This window comes from Bos grunniens, chromosome 13, assembly GCF_055505025.1.
Source record: "Bos grunniens cultivar Pamir isolate PY7600 chromosome 13, Bosgru_T2T1.0, whole genome shotgun sequence".
Taxonomy (NCBI): domain Eukaryota; kingdom Metazoa; phylum Chordata; class Mammalia; order Artiodactyla; family Bovidae; genus Bos; species Bos grunniens.
The window spans coordinates 45,228,334-45,247,982 of record NC_141177.1 but is presented as its reverse complement, the minus strand read 5'-3'; the positions used below and the strand labels follow the sequence as shown (position 1 = coordinate 45,247,982).

The 19,649-nt window shown below is 50.2% G+C and overlaps 1 protein-coding gene across 3 annotated transcripts in view; it reads right to left on the bottom strand.

The window, feature by feature from the left end:
- The window catches only part of OVOL2 (ovo like zinc finger 2), a 28,777-nt gene extending 12,669 nt beyond the window's left edge, over positions 1 to 16,108 (bottom strand). The window contains exons 1-4 of one of the 3 annotated variants that reach the window (XM_086331199.1): positions 15,867 to 16,042; positions 14,983 to 15,203; positions 14,202 to 14,268; positions 1,100 to 1,289 (exon numbers count right to left, since the gene is read on the bottom strand). In XM_086331199.1, the coding sequence (XP_086187325.1) occupies positions 1,100 to 1,289; positions 14,202 to 14,268; positions 14,983 to 15,203; positions 15,867 to 15,908 (520 nt within the window). In that variant the 5' untranslated portion in view covers positions 15,909 to 16,042. Of the gene's footprint in view, positions 1 to 1,099; positions 1,290 to 14,201; positions 14,269 to 14,982; positions 15,204 to 15,866 lie in introns of all 3 variants that reach the window. The other 2 variants (XM_086331197.1, XM_086331198.1) reach the window with 2 other exon arrangements.
- Between the last annotated feature and the right edge of the window lie 3,541 nt (positions 16,109 to 19,649).

Sequence of the window (19,649 nt, the reverse complement as noted above, 5' to 3'; positions counted from 1 at the left end):
TGTGGGGCTTGGGGAGCTTCGAGCCCCACTGAGAGAGAGGAGTGGACATTTTCCCACCCCCAAAATGCCGGAGGGGGGAAACCCTGAACCCTGAAAGGGCCTGAGGGATCAGCAGGACTATAACAAATTCTAGGGACTGTAGGGAGAGAGAGAGGGACCAGCATAAGACTGACTGGGCAGGATGGGATGAGAGCGTGGAGCCCAGTGGGGTGCGTGAGGGTTCGGAGGGGCTGGGACAGGAGGCAGATTTGAAGATGGGAGCCAGACGGAGAGGGGCTTTATATGGAACCCATCAAGATGGAGACTTTGAATTTCATCCTGCCCAGAGTTGGAGATTTTTTTTTTTAAGCTGGGAAATGGCATCTTAGAATTCTCAAGGGATCTCTCTGGCAAAGGTGTGGTCCTCAAGAAGAAGCCTACAGACCAGATACCTCCTACACAAAACTACGGAGGCTACCAGCAATCAGAGGTGCCGGCAGACCGATGAGCAGGCACCTCCCAGGGCTGTCTGTGGAAGGAGATGGTGGGGACCCAGACCCGCTGCACAAGAAGGGGGAGCTGAGGAAGGCTGGAGGGGCAGGCACTTGCCCGCCTGCCAGACCTCCCACACCCTGACCCTTCCTCCCCACCCCCTCAGAAGGCTTGGAGAGCGCTAAGTCCGCTGAGTGTTTTCTTCTCTTTGTGAGCTCCCAGGAGGAACCAACGTGATGCTATTTTGAGACAGGATCACTTCCCAAGAGAGAAGCACAAAATATCTGCAGAGGGACCACAGGAACCGTGTTCTAGCATCAGCCCGGCCCGATGGCTGCACCTGACGCCCAGATGCTCCGAGTGGGCATCGCAGGGCACTTCCAACCAGTGACCTGCCTCCAACCGCATCTCACTGGGGGCGAGACCAGGCTGGGGGGTGGGGGCGGGGGTGGGTGGTCGCGGGCCCCAGGGGGCACTGCTGCAGGTGGCCTGGCTCAAATTGGCCCTCCCTCGGCCCCCCTCACCCCTGCCCCGCGATCCTTCCAGAAACAGCTCTGCTCAGGGCTCCCTCCTTCTTGACGCAGGAGCTCGCGCCATGCCCCTCACCTGAGTGCCTGCGCCCCCTTACCTGTGTGCGTGCGCACATGCCGCTTGAGGTCGAAGGTGTCGTTGAAGCCCTTTCCACAGAAGCTGCACAGGTGCCTCTTCACCTGGCTGTGGCACTTGAGGTGCCGGTTGAGCATGCGCTGCAGACGGAAGGCCTTGCCACACAGGTCGCAGGTATGCATGGCCGCATCGCCGCAGGTGCCTGTAGTGAACTGGGGCAGAGAGGGGCGTGAGGTCCAGCGGGGAGTGGTGGGGGCGAGGGTAGGGGAGGGGTTGGCCCTGGCTCGGGCTGCCCCGCCCCCCACTAAAAATTCCCAGCAGGTGTAGGCTTTGGGCAGCGAGGTGGAACAGAGCCGCTCCCCCTATATCCATGCTCTTGATTTCCAGCAGCGCCCTGCCCCCAGCAAGTGGGGGTGGGACCACCAGCCTAGTGGGATACACTCTCTGGAAGGGGGAGGATGGTGCCCTTCCTGGCCTTAGTCCTTCCTGCTTGCTAGAGCTCCAGCTGCCACCTCAGACCCTAAGGGGGAAGCCTGTGCTGAAGATGGAAGGGAGAAAGAAGAGAGGAGCCCCTAGAGACAGCCACAGTCAATTCCTTCCTTCCGGGCCTGCACTGAGGTTGAATCCATCAAAAGGGACCGTGTCCTCGCCCCCTGGACCTGGCAGAGCCTCTGTCACTTCCAGATCTTAAGAGACCTAGCAGTGGCTTTTCTCCCTCCCCCCTCTCGGAAGCCAGGGGCCACCAAGAAGCCCGAGCACACCATGCCGTGAGGAAGCCCAAGCAGCTCGGCAGAGGAGCAGTGAGGTGCCAGGTGTGGATAATGGGCCACTGGACCTTCCGGCCCACCCAGGACTACCACCAGCTGAGTGAACAAACCGGCCCAGAGGAGAACTGCCTAGCCCAGCCGTGCCCCAGAATCATGAACAAATGACAGTTGGCTTCCGAAGGGACTTGGTCAGAATCCCACAGCTTCATTACCAGAAAAACCATAATCAAATCCCAGGTTCTGAACAGTCCGCTCCATTCTCTCAACTGCATTTGCTGCCTCAAAGGAAGAAAACAGAATCTCTATGTGATGAAAAACACCAGATCTGCTATGTTCATCAAAGGTTTCCTAGATCCTTTAGAGTAAAAGGGAAAGTTGCTCAGTCGTGTCCGACTCTTTGCGACCCCATAGACTGGGGCCTACCAGGCTCCTCTGTCCATGGGATTTTCCAGGCAATAGTACTGGAGTGGATTGCCATTTCCTTCTCCAGGGGATCTTCCCAAGCCAGGGCTTGAACCCGGGTCTCCTGCACTGTAGACAGACACTTTACCATCTGAGCCACCAGAGAAGTCCTTTAGAAGATGGATCCAATTGTTCTGCCAAAATTCTATTCATAAAAGAACCTAAAAAACTTGTTTCAGACAAGTGTCATTCGCAAGAAGAGTTGGTCCTTTCCTGGCTTAACACCTTCCATGTCTCAAACATCCTCCTTTCATCCACCCAAGGTACCACCTCCACCAAGCCCCAACTCACCTGTTCCCTCCCACATAAGCTTCTCCAGGCTCTGCAGCGCCTGCCCAAACTGGTCCCAGTACCCCTAATACCAGAGCCTCTCAAACCCCAGTGTGCACATGAATCCTCTGGGGGTCTTGTTAAAATGCAACTTCTGATTCAGGAGGTCTGCTGGGGTCTGAATTTATAGCCAGCTCCCAGGAGACACCACTGTGCGGTCCACAGACCACACTTGAGACATGAAGGACTGGCTTTCAGATGGTTTAGCACTTTATTCCAACTCATTCTAGAGGCTTCCATCACGCAGAAGCATTTCCTCAGGGTTCACCTGTTCTCCTCAACTAAATGCCTGGTGGAAGTCAGCAAGTGTTTGTGCAGGTTCCAGCCCCCATGCCCCAAGCCTAGATGGCAGCCCTGCACCGTGCAGGTCAGAGTTTCTGGGCAATGACTCACAGGTGGCAGAATGTGAAGACCCCAGAGCAGGGCTTTTCAATTGGTCCCCTCCAGTGGTTCATTCTCAACTGCTCCATCTTAGTCTCAGCCAACATTAATGTGTGCCTAATCACAGACAGAGCCTGTGCTCTGAGCTGGAGGGTGCCCCATCACCAGGATGGCTTGTTCCCAAGAAGCGGCTGGTCTAGGCACAGGCCACTGCCATCCAGGAAGTCCAGGGTGCAAGAGGCTGCTCGGAGGGGCACCTAACCCCAGATGGGGGTTGGGGCGGGGGGGCGTCCTGGTGCAAGATAACATGCTTCTAGGGAAGTGAGTGTCACAGCCAAAGAGGAGGAAGTTGGGGGAAGGGCAAAGAAGATTCAGGAGAGGGCTGGGAAACAGGAGCTGCGTGGGGTCCAGCCTGGCTAGCCTGAGCCCTGGAGAGCAGCTGATGAAGAGAGCCGAGGAAGCAAATAAGCAGAGAAGGGCAGGGCTCTACCTCGGGTCCCTGATAAACTGGACTGTCAGAGGGCGGTGGGAGGTGGGGCGCATTGGAAGTTACAAGAGGACCACGGGGCTTGAGTCTAAAGACCTTCCTGCCTCATACCCCACCTCTGCCCTGTGTCCGCTGAAGTGGTGGGATGTGACAGAGCCTGAGGGCGACTCTGCTGTGCCCAAGGCTCTCCCGTCATCAGGACAGGTCGTGGTCTCCTCCTTGTCCACAGTGCCCAAGTCCCCATTCTGGTCACTGCCTCCATTGAAGGGATGTGAAAAAGACTAAATATAGCCCAAATCTTGGCAAAGGGTACTTGGAGCTTCTCAAAGCCAAGTCTACACAGGAAGATCATTTGAGAAGTCACACAGCTAATAAAATAGAACACAGGCACATGACCCTGGTCATTCTGATTAGAAACGCGAAGAAAGGGAGATCTGTCTTCTGAAAGCCCTGCATCAATGTGCCCGGGGAACGTGCCGACCACAGTTCCAACCTGGATCTTATTTACTTTAATCCTCTCAGTAAATTCCTATTTTTAAAATGCTCTGCATGCAACATTAGTTCAGTTCAGTCGCTCAGTCGTGTCCGACTCTTTGCAACCCCATGAATCACAGCACGCCAGGCCTCCCTGTCCATCACCAACTCCCGGAGTTCACCCAGACTCACGTCCATCGAGTCAGTGATGCCATCCAGCCATCTCATCCTCTGTTGTCCCCTTCTCCTCCTGCCCCCAATCCCTCCCAGCATCAGAGTCTTTTCCAATGAGTCAACTCTTCACATGAGGTGGCCAAAGTACTGGAGTTTCAGCTTTAGCATCATTCCTTCCAAAGAAATCCCAGGGCTGATCTCCTTCACAATGGACTGGTTGGATCTCCTTGCAGTCCAAGGGACTCTCAAGAGTCTTCTCCAACACCACAGTTCAAAAGCATCAATTCTTCGGCGCTCAGCCTTCTTCACAGTCCAACTCTCACATCCATACATGACCACAGGAAAAACCATAGCCTTGACTAGACAAACCTTTGTTGGCAAAGTAATGTCTCTGCTTTTGAATACGCTATCTAGGTTGGTCAAAACTTTCCTTCCAAAGAGTAAGCGTCTTTTAATTTCATGGCTGCAATCACCATCTGCAGTGATTTTGGAGCCCAAAAAAATAAAGTCTGACACTGTTTCCACTGTTTCTCCATCTATTTCCCATGAAGTGATGGGACCAGATGCCATGATCTTCATTTTCTGAATGTTGAGCTTTAAGCCAGTTTTTTCACTCTCCTCTTTCACTTTCATCAAGAGGCTTTTGAGTTCCTCTTCACTTTCTGCCATAAGGGTGGTGTCATCTGCATATCTGAGGTTATTGATATTTCTCCCCGAAATCTTGATTCCAGCTTGTGCTTCTTCCAGCCCAGCGTTTCTCATGATGTACTCTGCATAGAAGTTAAATAAGCAGGGTGACAATATACAGCCTTGACGTACTCCTTTTCCTATTTGGAACCAGTCTGTTGTTCCATGTCCAGTTCTAACTGTTCCTGACCTGCATACAGATTTCTCAAGAGGCAGGTCAGGTGGTCTGGTATTCCCATCTCTTCCAGAATTTTCCACAGTTTATTGTGATCCACACAGTCAAAGGCTTTGGCATAGTCAATAAAGCAGAAATAGATGTTTTTCTGGAACTCTCCTGCTTTTTCCATGATCCAGCAGATGTTGGAAATTTGATCTCTGGTTCCTCTGCCTTTTCTAAAACCAGCTTGAACATCTGGAAGTTCACGGTTCACATATTGCTGAAGCCTGGCTTGGAGAATTTTGAGCATTACTTTACTAGCGTGTGAGATGAGTGCAATTGTGCAGTAGTTTGAGCATTCTTTGGCATTGCCTTTCTTTGGGATTGGAATGAAAACGGACCTTTTCCAGTCCTGTGGCCACTGCTGAGTTTTCCAAATTTGCTGGCATAGAGTGCAGCACTTTCACAGCATCATCTTTCAGGATTTGAAATAGCTCAACTGGAATTCCATCACCTCCACTAGCTTTGTTCGTAGTGATGCTTTCTAAGGCCCACTTGACTTCACATTCCAGGATGTCTGGCTCTAGGTCAGTGATCACATCACCGTGATTATCTGGGTCGTGAAGATCTTTTTTGTACAGTTCTTCTGTGTATTCTTGCCACCTCTTCTTAATCTTCTGCTTCTGTTAGGTCCATACCATTTCTGTCCTTTATCGAGCCCATCTTTGCATGAAATGTTCCCTTGGTATCTCTAATTTTCTTGAAGAGATCTCTAGTCTTTCCCATTCTGTTGTTTTCCTCTATTTCTTTGCATTGATCGCTGAGGAAGGCTTTTTTACCTCTTCTTGCTATTCTTTGGAACCCTGCATTCAGATGCTTATATCTTTCCTTTTCTCCTTTGCTTTTCGCTTCTCTTCTTTTCACAGCTATAGATACCTCCTATGATTGTCCAGGGTGGAAATCTCATATCAGTGGCACTTTTTGGTTTGAAAAGAAGAAAATGCTGAGGGCAGAGGGGAGGGGGTCAGTAACCGCTGAAGATGGTGCAGAGCCAGCGGGGCATCTGACTGAGCAAGATATAGACAGCTTTCTAACCTTGGGGAGCAAAGAGGAGTGAGGGGACTGCTGAGGGAGGACACCCCATTCTCAGGAAGCTTCCCTCTGGTCTTCCTAGAGCAAAAGGAAAAGTTCTCCCATGACCCTCAGCCAAGGCAGGGTTCCCATTTCTCCACGTTTATGCGCATCCCCATTTCACAATATGGAAAACGGAGTCACCGCTAAATGCTTATCCAGAGAATCCCTAGAAAGGACCACCTGCTGCCTGTAAATGTGTCCTGAGCAGTCCTGCCCCAGACACTGATGAATTGTATCCAGAGCCTCTGAAGAGAGTCTCTCTTTGAAAGATGTAGGCTTAATTAAAAGGCAAAAGATCATGGCTGATAAAGCTAGCTTCTGCCAAACTAGTTCACTTGTCATAAAAAGCCTAGGACTTTCCAGTGGTTAAGTGGACTGACTTTCCAGACGGTCCAGTGGTTAAGACTCCAAACTCAGATCCCACATGCTGAACGACCAAAAAAAATTTTTTTAATGGCAAAAGGGAAGGAAAAATTCCTTCATCAGAAAGAAAAGAGAGATGTCTTATTAGTCAGCCATAAGAAAGAATGAAATATTGCCATTCGTAGCTACATAGACAAATCTAGAGATGACCATACAAGTGAAGTCAGAGAAAGATAAATACTACATGATATCACTTATATGTAGAATCTAAAAAATAATACAAATGAACTTATTTATGAAATAGAAATAGACTCACAGATATAGAAAACAAACATAGTTACCAAAGGGGAAAGGAGGGGAAGAGGGATAAATTAGGAGTATGGGATTAACAAATACACACTACTACATATAAAATAGATAACCAACAAGGATTTACAGTATAGCCCAGTGAACTATATTCAATATCTTGTAGTAACCTATAAAGGAAAAGAATCAGGAAAAAAAAAAAAAAATATATATATATATATGTATAACAGAATGTCTTTGCTGTACCTGTGAAACTAACACAATATTGTAAATCAATTATACATCAATTTTTTTTAAAAAAGGAAAAATTCCCAAGAATTCTGCAGAAAAACATTTGGAGGATAAATTTCTAAAGATGAAATTTATCCCACAGAGTGCACTTTACATATGCCTGGAAATTTGGTCTGGATAGCAAAAGGTTGGAAAACTACCTACATGTCCATCAATTGGGACTTGTTACAAAATTAAAAAAAGATGATAGGATCATATAATGAAAGCAGCTAGAAAAAAAGACAGAAAACTGACTACCAGCCACCTGAGTAAGCCCTCCTGGATATCCTGCCCAGTCAAGCCCCCAGGAGATTCCAGTCCCACTGGCATCCGACTGCACCCACAAGAGACCCCAGGCAAAACCCACCCAGCTGAGCACAGTCAAGTCACAGAACTAGAAGATATCATAACACATTATGCCAAGCTACTAACTCTGGGGTTATCTGTGAAGCAGCAGCAGATCACTGGAATGGTAATAGATGTATCACATTCTCTTAAGACCACCATATTTGTGAGTACTAAGTCGCTTCGGTCGTGTCCAGCTCTTTGCATCCCCATGGACCGTAGCCCGCCTGGCTCCTCTGCCCATGGGATTCTCCAGGCAAGAATACTGGAGTGGGTTGCCATGCCCTCTTCCAGGGAGGTCAGTAGGGATCAAACCCGTCTCCTGGAGCTCCTGCACTGCAGGCATATTCTTTACTACTGAGACAACGGGGGAAGCCCCAAATGGGATTAGATGAACCCTTTTCTTAAATTCAAATCCTGCTCTACCACTCACAGTCTGGGAAGTAGGCAAGTTACTCAACCTCTCTAAGGCTGCCCTCTCTAAGTAGGCAAGTTACTCAACCTCTCTAAGGTTGAGTAATTTCACACTCCTCCCCCCATAAAATGTGGGCAATAACGATACTTGCCTCTTGGGATTGTTAAGGAATACTAGTTGCCCGGTAAATCCTAACTCTTAAGAGTTTGACAAGTTCCAGCGTCCTGTGATCCTAAATAAAATGTAACAAAACCTCTTGTTTTTCCACCTGTCTTTTGAGTTTTCCTCTCACTGATGGAAGAAAAAGGGAACTAACCGTCAGTGTGGGTCACCAGCCCCTAGTCCTTCATCTGCAATTCTGAAATCGAAAAAGTTCCGAAAACCAACATTCTCTCTTATCTCCATTGGCAACAAAACCAGAAGCTACAGTTTGGTGTTAATACTCATACTTCAATATAGAAATTATTAATGTGTGCAATTACAGGGTACTGCTCCAGATACTTCTGAAAAAGTATACTTCAGTCATCTTCTGAAAAAGTTTAATAGTCTCACCCTTAATCCAAAATTAACTCTCCAAGAGGCTCAGCACTCAAGTGGGGAAGCTACCATGGAGGGTGGGAGGTGACATCAGTCTGGAGATTCATTAACTAATTGGCGATTAATCACGGCCAGAAAGATGAAGAGAGACAGTTAATTCCCCCACCCTGCAGCTTGGCGCTTTCTTATGCTGTCCTGTTTTCTTCAGGATCTCGGCTTTCGTTTTAAAATACACACAAAATTCCCCTCTAGTTCTTCTGAAAAACAGTCCTCTGCAGCAGAAACAAACCCATCATTGTATCGGAGCTACGGAAGATTTCAGGAGCGTCCGGGGAGGTGGGGACTTGGGCTGGCCCTCTGACCAACTTCAAAGCTGGCTAAGGTCACTTACCTGTCAACTTCTAAAGGGAAAAAAAAAATCCTTTATTTTCTGTGGATGCTTCCACCAGACAAGTTCCTTAAACTAATGAACCTATTTCCTGCAGTAGGCTACCATGGGTCTAGGCTACCTTCCATGGCCATGTGGACAAGATTACCACTGACACATCTGCTTATGTCTGAGTGCTCATAACGTGCTAAGTGTAATTCCCCAATTTCTTTGGGATAAAAACACCCCTCCTGCATCCTTAAGTGTCACAAGTCCACTGCATGGCAGAATGCAGTCTTCCCAAATGCAGAGATGCTGAAGGGAACATATCCTTATCATCCAGAAGAAACAGGGGCTAAAACACTTGCAGGTGCCCACACTGACATGTTGATGGGGCTTGGAGTCTGCGAAATGTGTGCCTACACTTCCCAGGGACAGGCCCATGGGTCTGGGCACGCTGTGTGGGAGAGGGAGGGGTAACCCTGTGCTTTGTTTCCTGTCATGTGGTAGAAACTGCTTCAGGTTCCCTCATGTCACACTAGTGGCTAAGGCGGCAGCACAACAACACAACTACACAACAACGACTACACACTTCAACGACAGCACAACATCCTAAAGAAAAAGGAGCCTTGGGCTGGGCTTTGCCGCTAGCACCTGTGAGGAGCTCAAAACAACCTCTCTAGCGTTATCTTTCTCCCCATAAATATGAGGAGACTGGACCACATCTGGGCCCTTGAGTAGATCCTGTGGGTGGACAGGCTCAGCCTCTGTCCCTGCTCTGAGGTGGACCATCCTGCATAGGAGAGGCTAGAAAGCGCGACACAACATTTCCCAGAATCCCTTGCAGCTGTCGTCTTTAGATGTGACCTGGGTTCCACCAGTTACATGCACTGCTGTAGATTTGACTTCAGGCGGGCCTGAGTTAACTGAGCTGAGGCAAGTATGCAGCAATTTTTTCACATCTTGCATTAGCAGAAGCATTGTGATGGGCAAACAGCAGCCACAGCAGCCACCGCAGCAGCTCCCTAGGCAGCCCAGTTCTGCAGTGTGGCTCCAGGAGTCACTCCTGGGAGCTCAGCCTGCTCTCTCTTTATCCCAATTTGAAAGGAAGTGTTAGTCGCTCAGTCGTGTCTGACTCTTTGCAACCCCATGGACTATAGCCCCCCAGGCTCCTCTGTCCATGGAATTCTTCAGGCAAGGATACTGGAGTGGGGTGCCATTTCCTTCTCCTGACCCAGGGATCAAACCCAGGTCTCCTGCATTGCAGGCAAATTCTTTACCATCTGAGCCACCAGGAAAGACTTACCCCATTTAATGCCCCATAATTAACCATCATCTGCAGCTCACACGTTGTTCTCCTATTTCCCCTTCTCCCCCTTTAAACTAATTTAAGCTTTCTCAAGTATCCACTCCAAGCATTTTCCCCTTTTTCCTTCCTGTTCTTCCCCAAATACTGTCACTTGTATCTAGGAACTGTTGACTCCTCCTTCCCTGCCTGTATTTCTCTTCCATGTTGACTTAAGTCCTCCTATGAGTCAGGTATTACTGTACCAGCTGCTGGAAATATGAGCCCACTAGGAATGTTCCCAGCCTTTGGTGGCTCTAGAGTTAAGAAGAGGAGTCTGGTCAGCCAAGGAGATGGTAAGTTACAAGGTTGGAGCTTCCAATTCTGTCTTGGGAGACTGAAGTCAACAGGCAAAGAGCTAGGGATGAGGCTTACGTTGCCTTCCAAACATCAAATGGGTGGGTTTTTTCCAAATAATACTTAAATCCACCCAATCCAGTTGGTAAATCCCTTGTCCTTGCTGGGGGCAACAAAATATTGGACATCAACAAAACCTGCCACAGGTCACTATTGGCTAACTCCCCACTGGGCAGTTTATACGCTAAGAAAATCGCTCAGCATTTTGTATCCACTGTCTACCCCAATGCTTGAGAGGCCCATTCTATTATTTCTCCATTTTACAGATCAGGGAACTGAGGCTCAGAACAGCCCAAGCACAGCTGGCGAGATGGACCCAAATGAGGTTTTCCTTCTCCCACAGAGCATCCACACTTTCTGGCTTGGCCCCTTTACCATCTCAGCCTATCCCAGCTATATTTCCAGCTCCTCACCCTGACTCTCCCTGACCCCAGGCCCGTTTCCCATCCTCCCTTCAGCTCTGAGTCCTGTTCTTACTCAAGCTTCAGGCTCCGCCCTAAAGCCTGCCTCTTCGCACTCTCTCACTGCCCTAGAATCCACACCAAGAAACCTCCCTCTGCTCAGAATGTATTGCATCTTTCCTCTTGCTTCTGGTTGAGCGTTCACTTTCCTGTAATAGCGTTAATAATTAATATAGTATTTGTGCCTCTCCACCAACCCAAAGAATCCTAGCTGGAGTTACTGGGCACCTACCATGTTTTCTGATTGACTCATTTATCCTCATGACTCTATGAGGCAATTGTCATTATTATTAAGATTCCCACGTTACAGATGAGGAAACTGAAGCCTGGAAGGTTTCAGTTCAGTTTAGTCGCTAGTCGTGTCCGACTCTTTGTGACCCCATGAATTGCAGCACGCCAGGCCTCCCTGTCCATCACCAACTCCCGGAGTTCACCCAGACTCACGTCCATCGAGACAGTGATGCCATCCAGCCATCTCATCTTCTGTTGTCCCCTTCTCCTCCTGCCCCCAATCCCTCCCAGCATCAGAGTCTTTCCCAATGAGTCAACTCTTCACATGAGGTGGCCAAAGTACTGGAGTTTCAGCTTTAGCATCATTCCTTCCAAAGAAATCCCAGGGCTGATCTCCTTCACAATGGACTGGTTGGATCTCCTTGCAGTCCAAGGGACTCTCAAGAGTCTTCTCCAACACCACAGTTCAAAAGCATCAATCCTTTGGTGCTCAGCCTTCTTCACAGTCCAACTCTCACATCCATACATGACCACAGGAAAAACCATAGCCTTGACTAGATGGACCTTTGTTGGCAGAGTAATGTCTCTGCTTTTGAATATGTTATCTAGGTTGATCATAACTTTCCTTCCAAGGAGTAAGCGTCTTTTAATTTCATGGCTGTAATCACCATCTGCAGTGATTTTGGAGTCCAAAAAAATAAAGTCTGACACTGTTTCCACTGTTTCCCCATCTATTTCCCATGAAGTGATGGGACCGGATGCCATGATCTTCATTTTCTGAATGTTGAGCTTTAAGCCAGCTTTTTCACTCTCCACTTTCACTTTCATCAAGAGGCTTTTGAGTTCCTCTTCACTTTCTGCCATAAGGGTGGTGTCACCTGCATATCTGAGGTTATTGATATTTCTCCTGGCAATCTTGATTCCAGCTTGTGCTTCTTCCAGCCCAGCGTTTCTCATGATGTACTCTGCATAGAAGTTAAATAAGCAGGGTGACAATATACAGCCTTGACGTACTCCTTTTCCTATTTGGAACCAGTCTGTTGTTCCATGCCCAGTTGTAACTGTTGCTTCCTGACCTGCATACAGATTTCTCAAGAGGCAGATCAGGTGGCCTGGTGTTCCCATCTCTTTCAGAATTTTCCACAGTTTATTGTGATCCACACAGTCAAAGGCTTTGGCATAGTCAATAAAGCAGAAATACATGTTTTTCTGGAACTCTCTTGCTTTTTCCATGATCCAGTGGATGTTGGAAATTTGATCTCTGGTTCATCTGCATTTTCTAAAACCAGCTGGAACATCTGGAAGTTCACAGTTCACATATTGCTGAAGCCTGGCTTGGAGAATTTTGAGCATCACTTTACTAGCGTGTGATATGAGTGCAATTGTGCGTTAGTTTGGGCATTCTCTGGCATTGCCTTTCTTTGGGATTGGAATGAAAACTGACTTTTTCCAGTCCTGTGGCCTGCTGAGTTTTCCAAATTTGCTGGCATATTGAGTGCAGCACTTTCACAGCGTCATCTTTCAGGATTTGAAATAGCTCAACTGGAATTCCATCACCTCCACTAGCTTTGTTCGTAGTGATGCTTTCTAAGGCCCACTTGACTTCACATTCCAGGATGTCTGGCTCTAGGTCAGTGATCACACCATAGTGATTATCTGGGTCATGAAGATCTTTTTTGTACAGTTTTTCTGTGTATTTGTGACATCTCTTCTTAATATCTTCTGCTTCTGTTAGGTCCATACCATTTCTGTCCTTTATCGAGCCTGGAAGGTTTAGCAACTTGCAAAAGCCAGAGCGTAGAACCCTAACCATTACTGTCAGATGGTTCTGAAACACAAGGGTGGCACAACTTTATCCCCTGTCTGCCTTGCGTACAGCTGTACATTTACGTACAGCGTAAATGCTGTGGATGGAGCTTCTCTCTGCCCTTTTCTGGTTCTAAGAACCAACTGTTTAATGAGTGCCTTCTAGTCATTGAAAAAAATGCATCTTGCTCCAGTGGCTTCCCCCTCTTAGACCGTTCGTCCTACTTTGCACAGAACTCTAAAGTCACACCTCGTGCTAAGTCAAGGGTGGTTTGACCAGTTATTTGAAAATGGACCATACCATGGCTGATAATTCTATAATCTTGGAGCATCTTGACGCCAAGATGTCTCCAATTTTCGATGGAAGAAGAGAGGAGAAGGAACCTGAACTTTGGCCTCAGTAAACAAACAAAAACTCCTCTGGAAATTTAGTTAAGGGTTGAGGAGCAAACTACACTCCACCCCCACCCCTGGGGGCAGCACAAAGACAAGGATCCTGGGAATAAGATCAGTTTCTTCATCCCTTAATCCAGGGCCCCAGTGGAGCTGTTGGCCCGGGGCATCAGAGATCTCCTAAAATGGTGGTTAAGGGACTGGATAATTTTCCCCTGCCACTTTCTTTCCAGGGCAATGTGGGCAGTTGGGGGATAGAGGTTTAAACTAGCTACAAATCATCCCCAAAACAACGTTTCAATTGTCCTTCCAGCCGGGAGATAAATATGCAAGTGGGACCCTTTGTAGAATTTCCTGGAGGGCAGAGGTAGCAGCCGCAGGCAAACTGTCCCTCCCACTTAACCCCAGCAGGCCCAGAAAAGCCTCCCACCAGCTGACTTTGAACCTTTCCAAGCAGGATGCCCACACCCAGTCGACAGCATCCTTTAAAGCTGTCTTTCCTAAGGATTCCCAGCTCAGCATCTAGCCTCAATTCATAACCAAATCACCCCAGCCCTACCCAGAGCCAAGCCCCAGGAGCCAGGAATATGCACGGGGGAGGGAAGACCCCTCCCACCAAAAGTAACGGAAGTTTTCCCAATCCACAGTGTTCTAGGGCTTCCTCCCCATCCCCCGGCCTGGGCAGGGGGCGCCTTGGGACCGCCCAGGAGCGCCCAAGAATTAACACTTCACCGAGGGACTGGAACCCGCAAAAGTTCTCATTAAGGCCCACCTGGCTAGGAGCTGGGGTCATATGATTCCTAAAAACACCACTCCCTGGCTCCGGCTGGCTGTGAGTCAGTGGATTGAGACTTAATCTTGGAGGTAGCGGATACCTTTGAGCAGGCAATCTTGGAAGTTCCACCCAGGAAAGCGCAGATGGGCGTCGTGATAAACTGTGGCCTACAATTCCAAGAGGCTGGGTGGGGGGTGGGGACTAAATCGCGAGAAGAGAGGGAAACAAACATTGCAAGCCACTGCGGGCGGGGCCATGGGGCAATTTGCAGTTGAATCCGATTATCCGTCAATATGATTCAAGAAGATTTGATAAACACCAGTTTAAAAGTGCCCGGCACAGACCTCGTGTCTAACGGGCACTTCATAATTGGCACTGGGAATAGTTGATACTGTGAAAGACCTACTGTGTGCCAAGCTCCCACGACTGTCTCCGGAACGCAAGGAACGGGGCGAAACTCCCTTCGAGTTCAAACAGCGCTGGGAACTGCGCCCCAGAGGAGGGGAACCCAGGGCCTGGGGTCCCTCCTTTCCCACCCCTGGAACTCCAACGGCCTGGTTGTGCTTCAGGCTCTATGCACAGAATGGGGGAAGGAGGCTGTGCCTGAGCGCTTTGGGCAGCTCCAGAGGCCACGCGGGAGGGCTGTGCCCGCGCGGGGAGCGGGTCTTCCGGGCGCAGCGACCGGCTAGCCCGCAGGCAGGAGGACACGCGGAGGCGCCCTGGCCGCGGCCCAAGGGCAGGTGCAGGAGCGGCGCAGCGGGCGCTCAGGGTGCACCGGTGCCCGGGCGCGCGGGCGGGCGCGGCAGGGAGGGGCGCCGGCCCCGGGAGCCCGACGCCAGGGCGTGGTGCAGGTGGCGGCGGGGGCAGAGTCGACTCCGTACCTTGATTTTCGACCTGGCGACCGGGCGCTGTTTCGCCGCCAGGTGTCCATCCGGGCCCTCGCCGTCGCCGGGCTCTGGGGTTTCGCGCTCCGGGCCGCGCGGGGACGAGCTGCTCTCTGCGCCTCCGGGCTCCCCCGCGCTGCTGCTGCCGCCGCCGGTGCTACTGCCGCCGTCGCTGCGGCAGTCCTCGGGGGGATCGTGGAGCAGACGGCCCAGGCCCACTGCGGAGCGAGGGCCGCGCCCCGACACACAGACACGCGGCGTCAGGCCCGGGCGCCCGCAGCAGTTTGACCTGCGGGCGGTGCCGCCGCCGCCCCTCCCCGGACCTGGGCACCTCGCCAAGTGGGCAACGCCGCGGGGGTGGGCGATCGAGCCCCTGACTCGGCCTCCCGAGCAAGCTTGGGGTCCTGGGGGGCGGTGGGGGGCGTCCGCTCCTCTTTCCAAGTTCCCGTGCCCACGAGGTACGAGGGCCAAGCGCGGCTGGGGACACCGCGCACCAAATTTCCACTCCCTGGGACCCGATCTCGAGCCACCTAGTCCCGGAGAGGTTGACCTATCCCTGTGCAACCTCACGAGGACATGGGATTGAGATTGCCCCTTTGTGGCCCCCAGTCCCACTCCTGGGCCACCTCTGCCCGCAGCAGCCAACGGTCCCGCCGCAGGGCAATTAGAGGCGCCCACTAGGGGGGAGGGGGTGCAGGGCGTCCCGGGTTCCCAGCCTCTCACTCTTGGTCCTCCTAGGTAACTTCCTCCCCCCTCCCCCAAAGGAGGGGCATGGGGGACGGAGGGAGTCCAGCCCGGGTCGTGGAGTAGAGGGGACCCGGCTACCCCTGCCCCCACCCCAGGAACCCGGCGCCCAGGCCCGGCCCCCGCGCGGCGCTCACCTGGGATGTAGGTGTCTGCCCTCTCCTCGTCCGGGAGCTCATCCCAGCTGCGGACCGAGACCCCCAGGCTCCTCCTCTTCACCAGGAAGACTTTGGGCATCGTGGGGGCCCTCTCCCCGGACTGCGGGCCCCTAGTCCCGGTTGCTCCCCACTAAAGGCGGCGGCGGCGGCTTGGTCCCCGGCTCCCCGCGGCCGGAGCCCACCTTCCCGCCCCGCCTGCCCCCTCCCTCCGCCCCCCACCGCCGCCGCGCGGCCGGGCCTCTCCCCCGCACGCCGGGAGACTCCCAGCCTCCGGGCTCCGCGACACCTCTGCCTGAAATCGCGGGTGAGACCACGCCGAGGAAAAAAGTTTCATAAGGTGGAATAGAAAAGGCACCAGGAAACTTGGGAGTGAGCATGCGCCCTGCAACATAACGGTGTCAACAAGCTCGCTACCTGTCCGACCGGTTCCGGCGGCCGGGGCTGCCTGTTCCAGCCCTTCCTTAGGCATGAATGTTTGCAAAAGAATTTAACGTCTGATTCTCCCCCCTCCCCTTTGTAAAAAAGGAAGGACGCTTCTCTCTGAACCCCCTGCCCCATGCCGCACCACGGGCACTTCAGGGAGATCTCCTGGAACGAAACCCGGCGCGCGCTTCCCGGGGCATTGCTCCTCAAAGCTGGGGCCTCCCGCTAGTGCCCGCCCCCGGCCCCCACCCGTGGATTCGTCTCCGACAAGCAAGCCAGAAAATGGCTCAGCTCCTCTGGACCTTGTGGATCATTCCTGGGTTTGTTGAAGTCTCGGTTGTGTGGAGGCCGCGGGGAGACGCCCGGGATTCTGATCCGGTAAAGAGGGAACTTGGGGGCTTCCGTTCCCCTTCATCTACAACAGCTCCCCCTTCCCCCAGTAAACACAGTAAAAAAAAAAAAAAAAAAATCTTTTTTAAATTCAGCATCTTTAGAACACGTTATTTTGGGCCATACAATCTAAGAAAAACCAGTCCGTTTGCTTCCACCCCAAGCCCCTTCCATCCCGCGAACCCTCTCACCCCTAAATAAACACTCTGGAAAAAAAGCCAAGTGCTAGTTTTGCAAACGCAGCTTCAAAACAATTTTCTTATCCTCGCTCACTCCGATGATTGCCTCCCCCAACCATTTGCTCCCCAAATTCTGAGGCTGGGAAATACTTTCCAGGAAGCCAGTCAAGATGGGTTTACCTCCCCTTACCGCCCCTACTGGGAGCTTGGCTGGATAGCTTAGGGTTTAATTTAGGTTTGGGGTTTGGGTTTTGTTTTGTATGGGTTTTTTGTTTTTGTTTTTTTAATCTACCTTTATACCTGGAGGGCCAGAGATGGGGGTGGGGTGGGGAGAAGGAAGGGGAGTTGGTAAGAAAAAGATGCCAAGTTTCTAAGAGCAGCTGTACCCGCTTTGGGGGATAGAGGGCCCGCCGCCGGTCCCACGCCCCTGCTCGGATGTGCCCAGGGATGCAGGGCACCGCCTCCACGGCCGCGGGGTCACCCCACTTCCTGGGGATCAGACGTGTGCCAGCTCCAGGGGATGCGGGGGCGCGGCCGGCCTGGGGTGCCCTGGGCGCCAGCCGCTCGCCCAACCGCCCGACTCACCTGTCTGTAACCTGACCCGCAGTGCGACCTGCCCACAGGGCGGGAGAATCAACACAGCGGTTTTCCCCGTCCTCTTCCGCCCTGGAATGGCCCTTGGGGACACGGCAGCCTGGTAACGGATTTCTCGGCTCGGCGGCAACACTCAGGATGCTCGGAGAAGGGCTCAGCTCAGCCCTGACTGCTGGGGACAGACGCGCCCCGCCTCTGGGGCTGCCCTCAAGAGCTACCCCTCTCCGGGCTCATCCCTGTCTGAACCCCAGATTTTCTCTGCAAACGATCAACGCAGAAGGAAAAAAACTTGGAGCGGAGGGAAGCCGGGGGAGGAAGAGGAAGACATCTCCATAGCGGCACGAGGAGACCAGGCTTCTTTCTCGTCCGAGGCCGATGGCGCAGCTTCTGGGAGCCTCTGCGAGTGTATTTTTATCTACCAACAAACTGGAGCCTGATTAGAAAGAAGACGCTTGGTTGAATGAAAGTAAAAATAGAGTAAAACTGTGAAATCATCGAAGTATGCCCCATCTCATAAAAACCTTAAAAACTTCACTTTTTTTCAAAATTCCTTATTTTACAAAACACACACACACACACACACACACACACACACACACAAAACAAAAAACCCATTAACAGAGCTTTTTTTTTTTTTTCTTTTTTTCTTTCACTGGATTTCAAATCACCGAGTATCTGATCCACTCTGTCCATTTTTTGAAAACACTGTAGAATGACAGGATCTAAGGCAAGAAATCTCAAAACGTAGCTCAATACTTACTTAGGGCACTAGGGGGGAAGGATAACAGGTTTAATCACACTTTTATTTGACCATGTTGGATGCACACCTATTCTTATATTTACTGGATATCTCTTTGGAAGAAAGGAATTCTGATGTTATCTTTCTTTTGTGTGTGATCAGACCAGATGGGTTTATCAACAGTATTATTAACATTTTCAAAGAGTCAGTTTTGCCTCTGTAACGTCAGTATTCTAAGTTTTGTGAGAGGTATTGATAGAGCAGCACCTCAAAGTAGGATAAGAAATGAAAAAAAAAAAAAGAAATGAACTCAATTCTTTTCAAAATCTCAAAAGTTTGGAGTTGGAAGAGTAGTCCAGAGCTCACCCAGTATTAGGGGGAGGAGGTGGCCTCCGTCGTTAGGTGTGTAGTCAGCCTTGCTTGAATACCTCCAGAGCTGTGGAGCTCATTTTTCCAAAATAGCAGCCCTTGTTCCATTTTGACAACACTGCTGTTAGAAAGCTTTTCCTTCCATTTAATGGAAATCTGTTTCCCTGCATTTCTACCTCCCCTCCCCATTCTGCCCTCAGGGTCTGCTGCGCCCCCTCCCCCTGGTTCCAAACCGGGAAAAAAATACCTCCCCTAGCCTCTCCTAAGACTCCTTTTCTCTGGTAATGTATGGTCAAGTTGCAATAGACAGGTACAAAGCTTCTCAATGGCATCCTTAGAGCATACAGTTATGAGGACAGGTTAGGATGTTGGGAAAAATATTCCTTAGATTTTTTTTTTAACTTTTTATTGAAGCATATAACATAGAGTTGGACTTCCTTGGTGGCTCAATGGTAAAAAATCCACCTGCCAATACAGGAGAGGTGGGTTTGATCCCTGGGTTGAGGAGATCCCCTGAAGAAGGAAATGTCAACCCAGTCCAGTGTTCTTGCCTGGGAAATCCCATGGACAGAGGAGCCTGGTGGGTTATAGTCTATGGAATCAAATAAGAATCAGAGGTGACTTAGTAGAGAACAACAACTTAATGTAGCATTAGAAAAAAATGCACAAATTATAAGTCCACAGCTTGATAACTTTTTGCAAACTGAATTCATCTTTGAATCAGCACCCCAGAACAAGACAAAACTGCTTCCTCTATTCAACAATAGATCAGCTTTCTTATAGGTTCAATAAGACAAAAAAGAAGAAATAAAAGTACAGGGTTATAAAGGAAATAACAAACCATCATTTGTAGTCAGTATGATTGTCTGGGTGGAAAACTCAAGAGAATCTTCAGACAAATTATTAAAAGTAATAAGAGAGTTTGGCAAAATTGTTTATAGAAAATCTGTGTATATGTATTGTGTCAATTGCATTTCTACATAGTAAACAGTCAGAAAAATTAAAAGCCTAATTTAAAAAGTGACTTACAACAGCAACCAAAAGACAAAGAGCCTTAAAATAAATTTT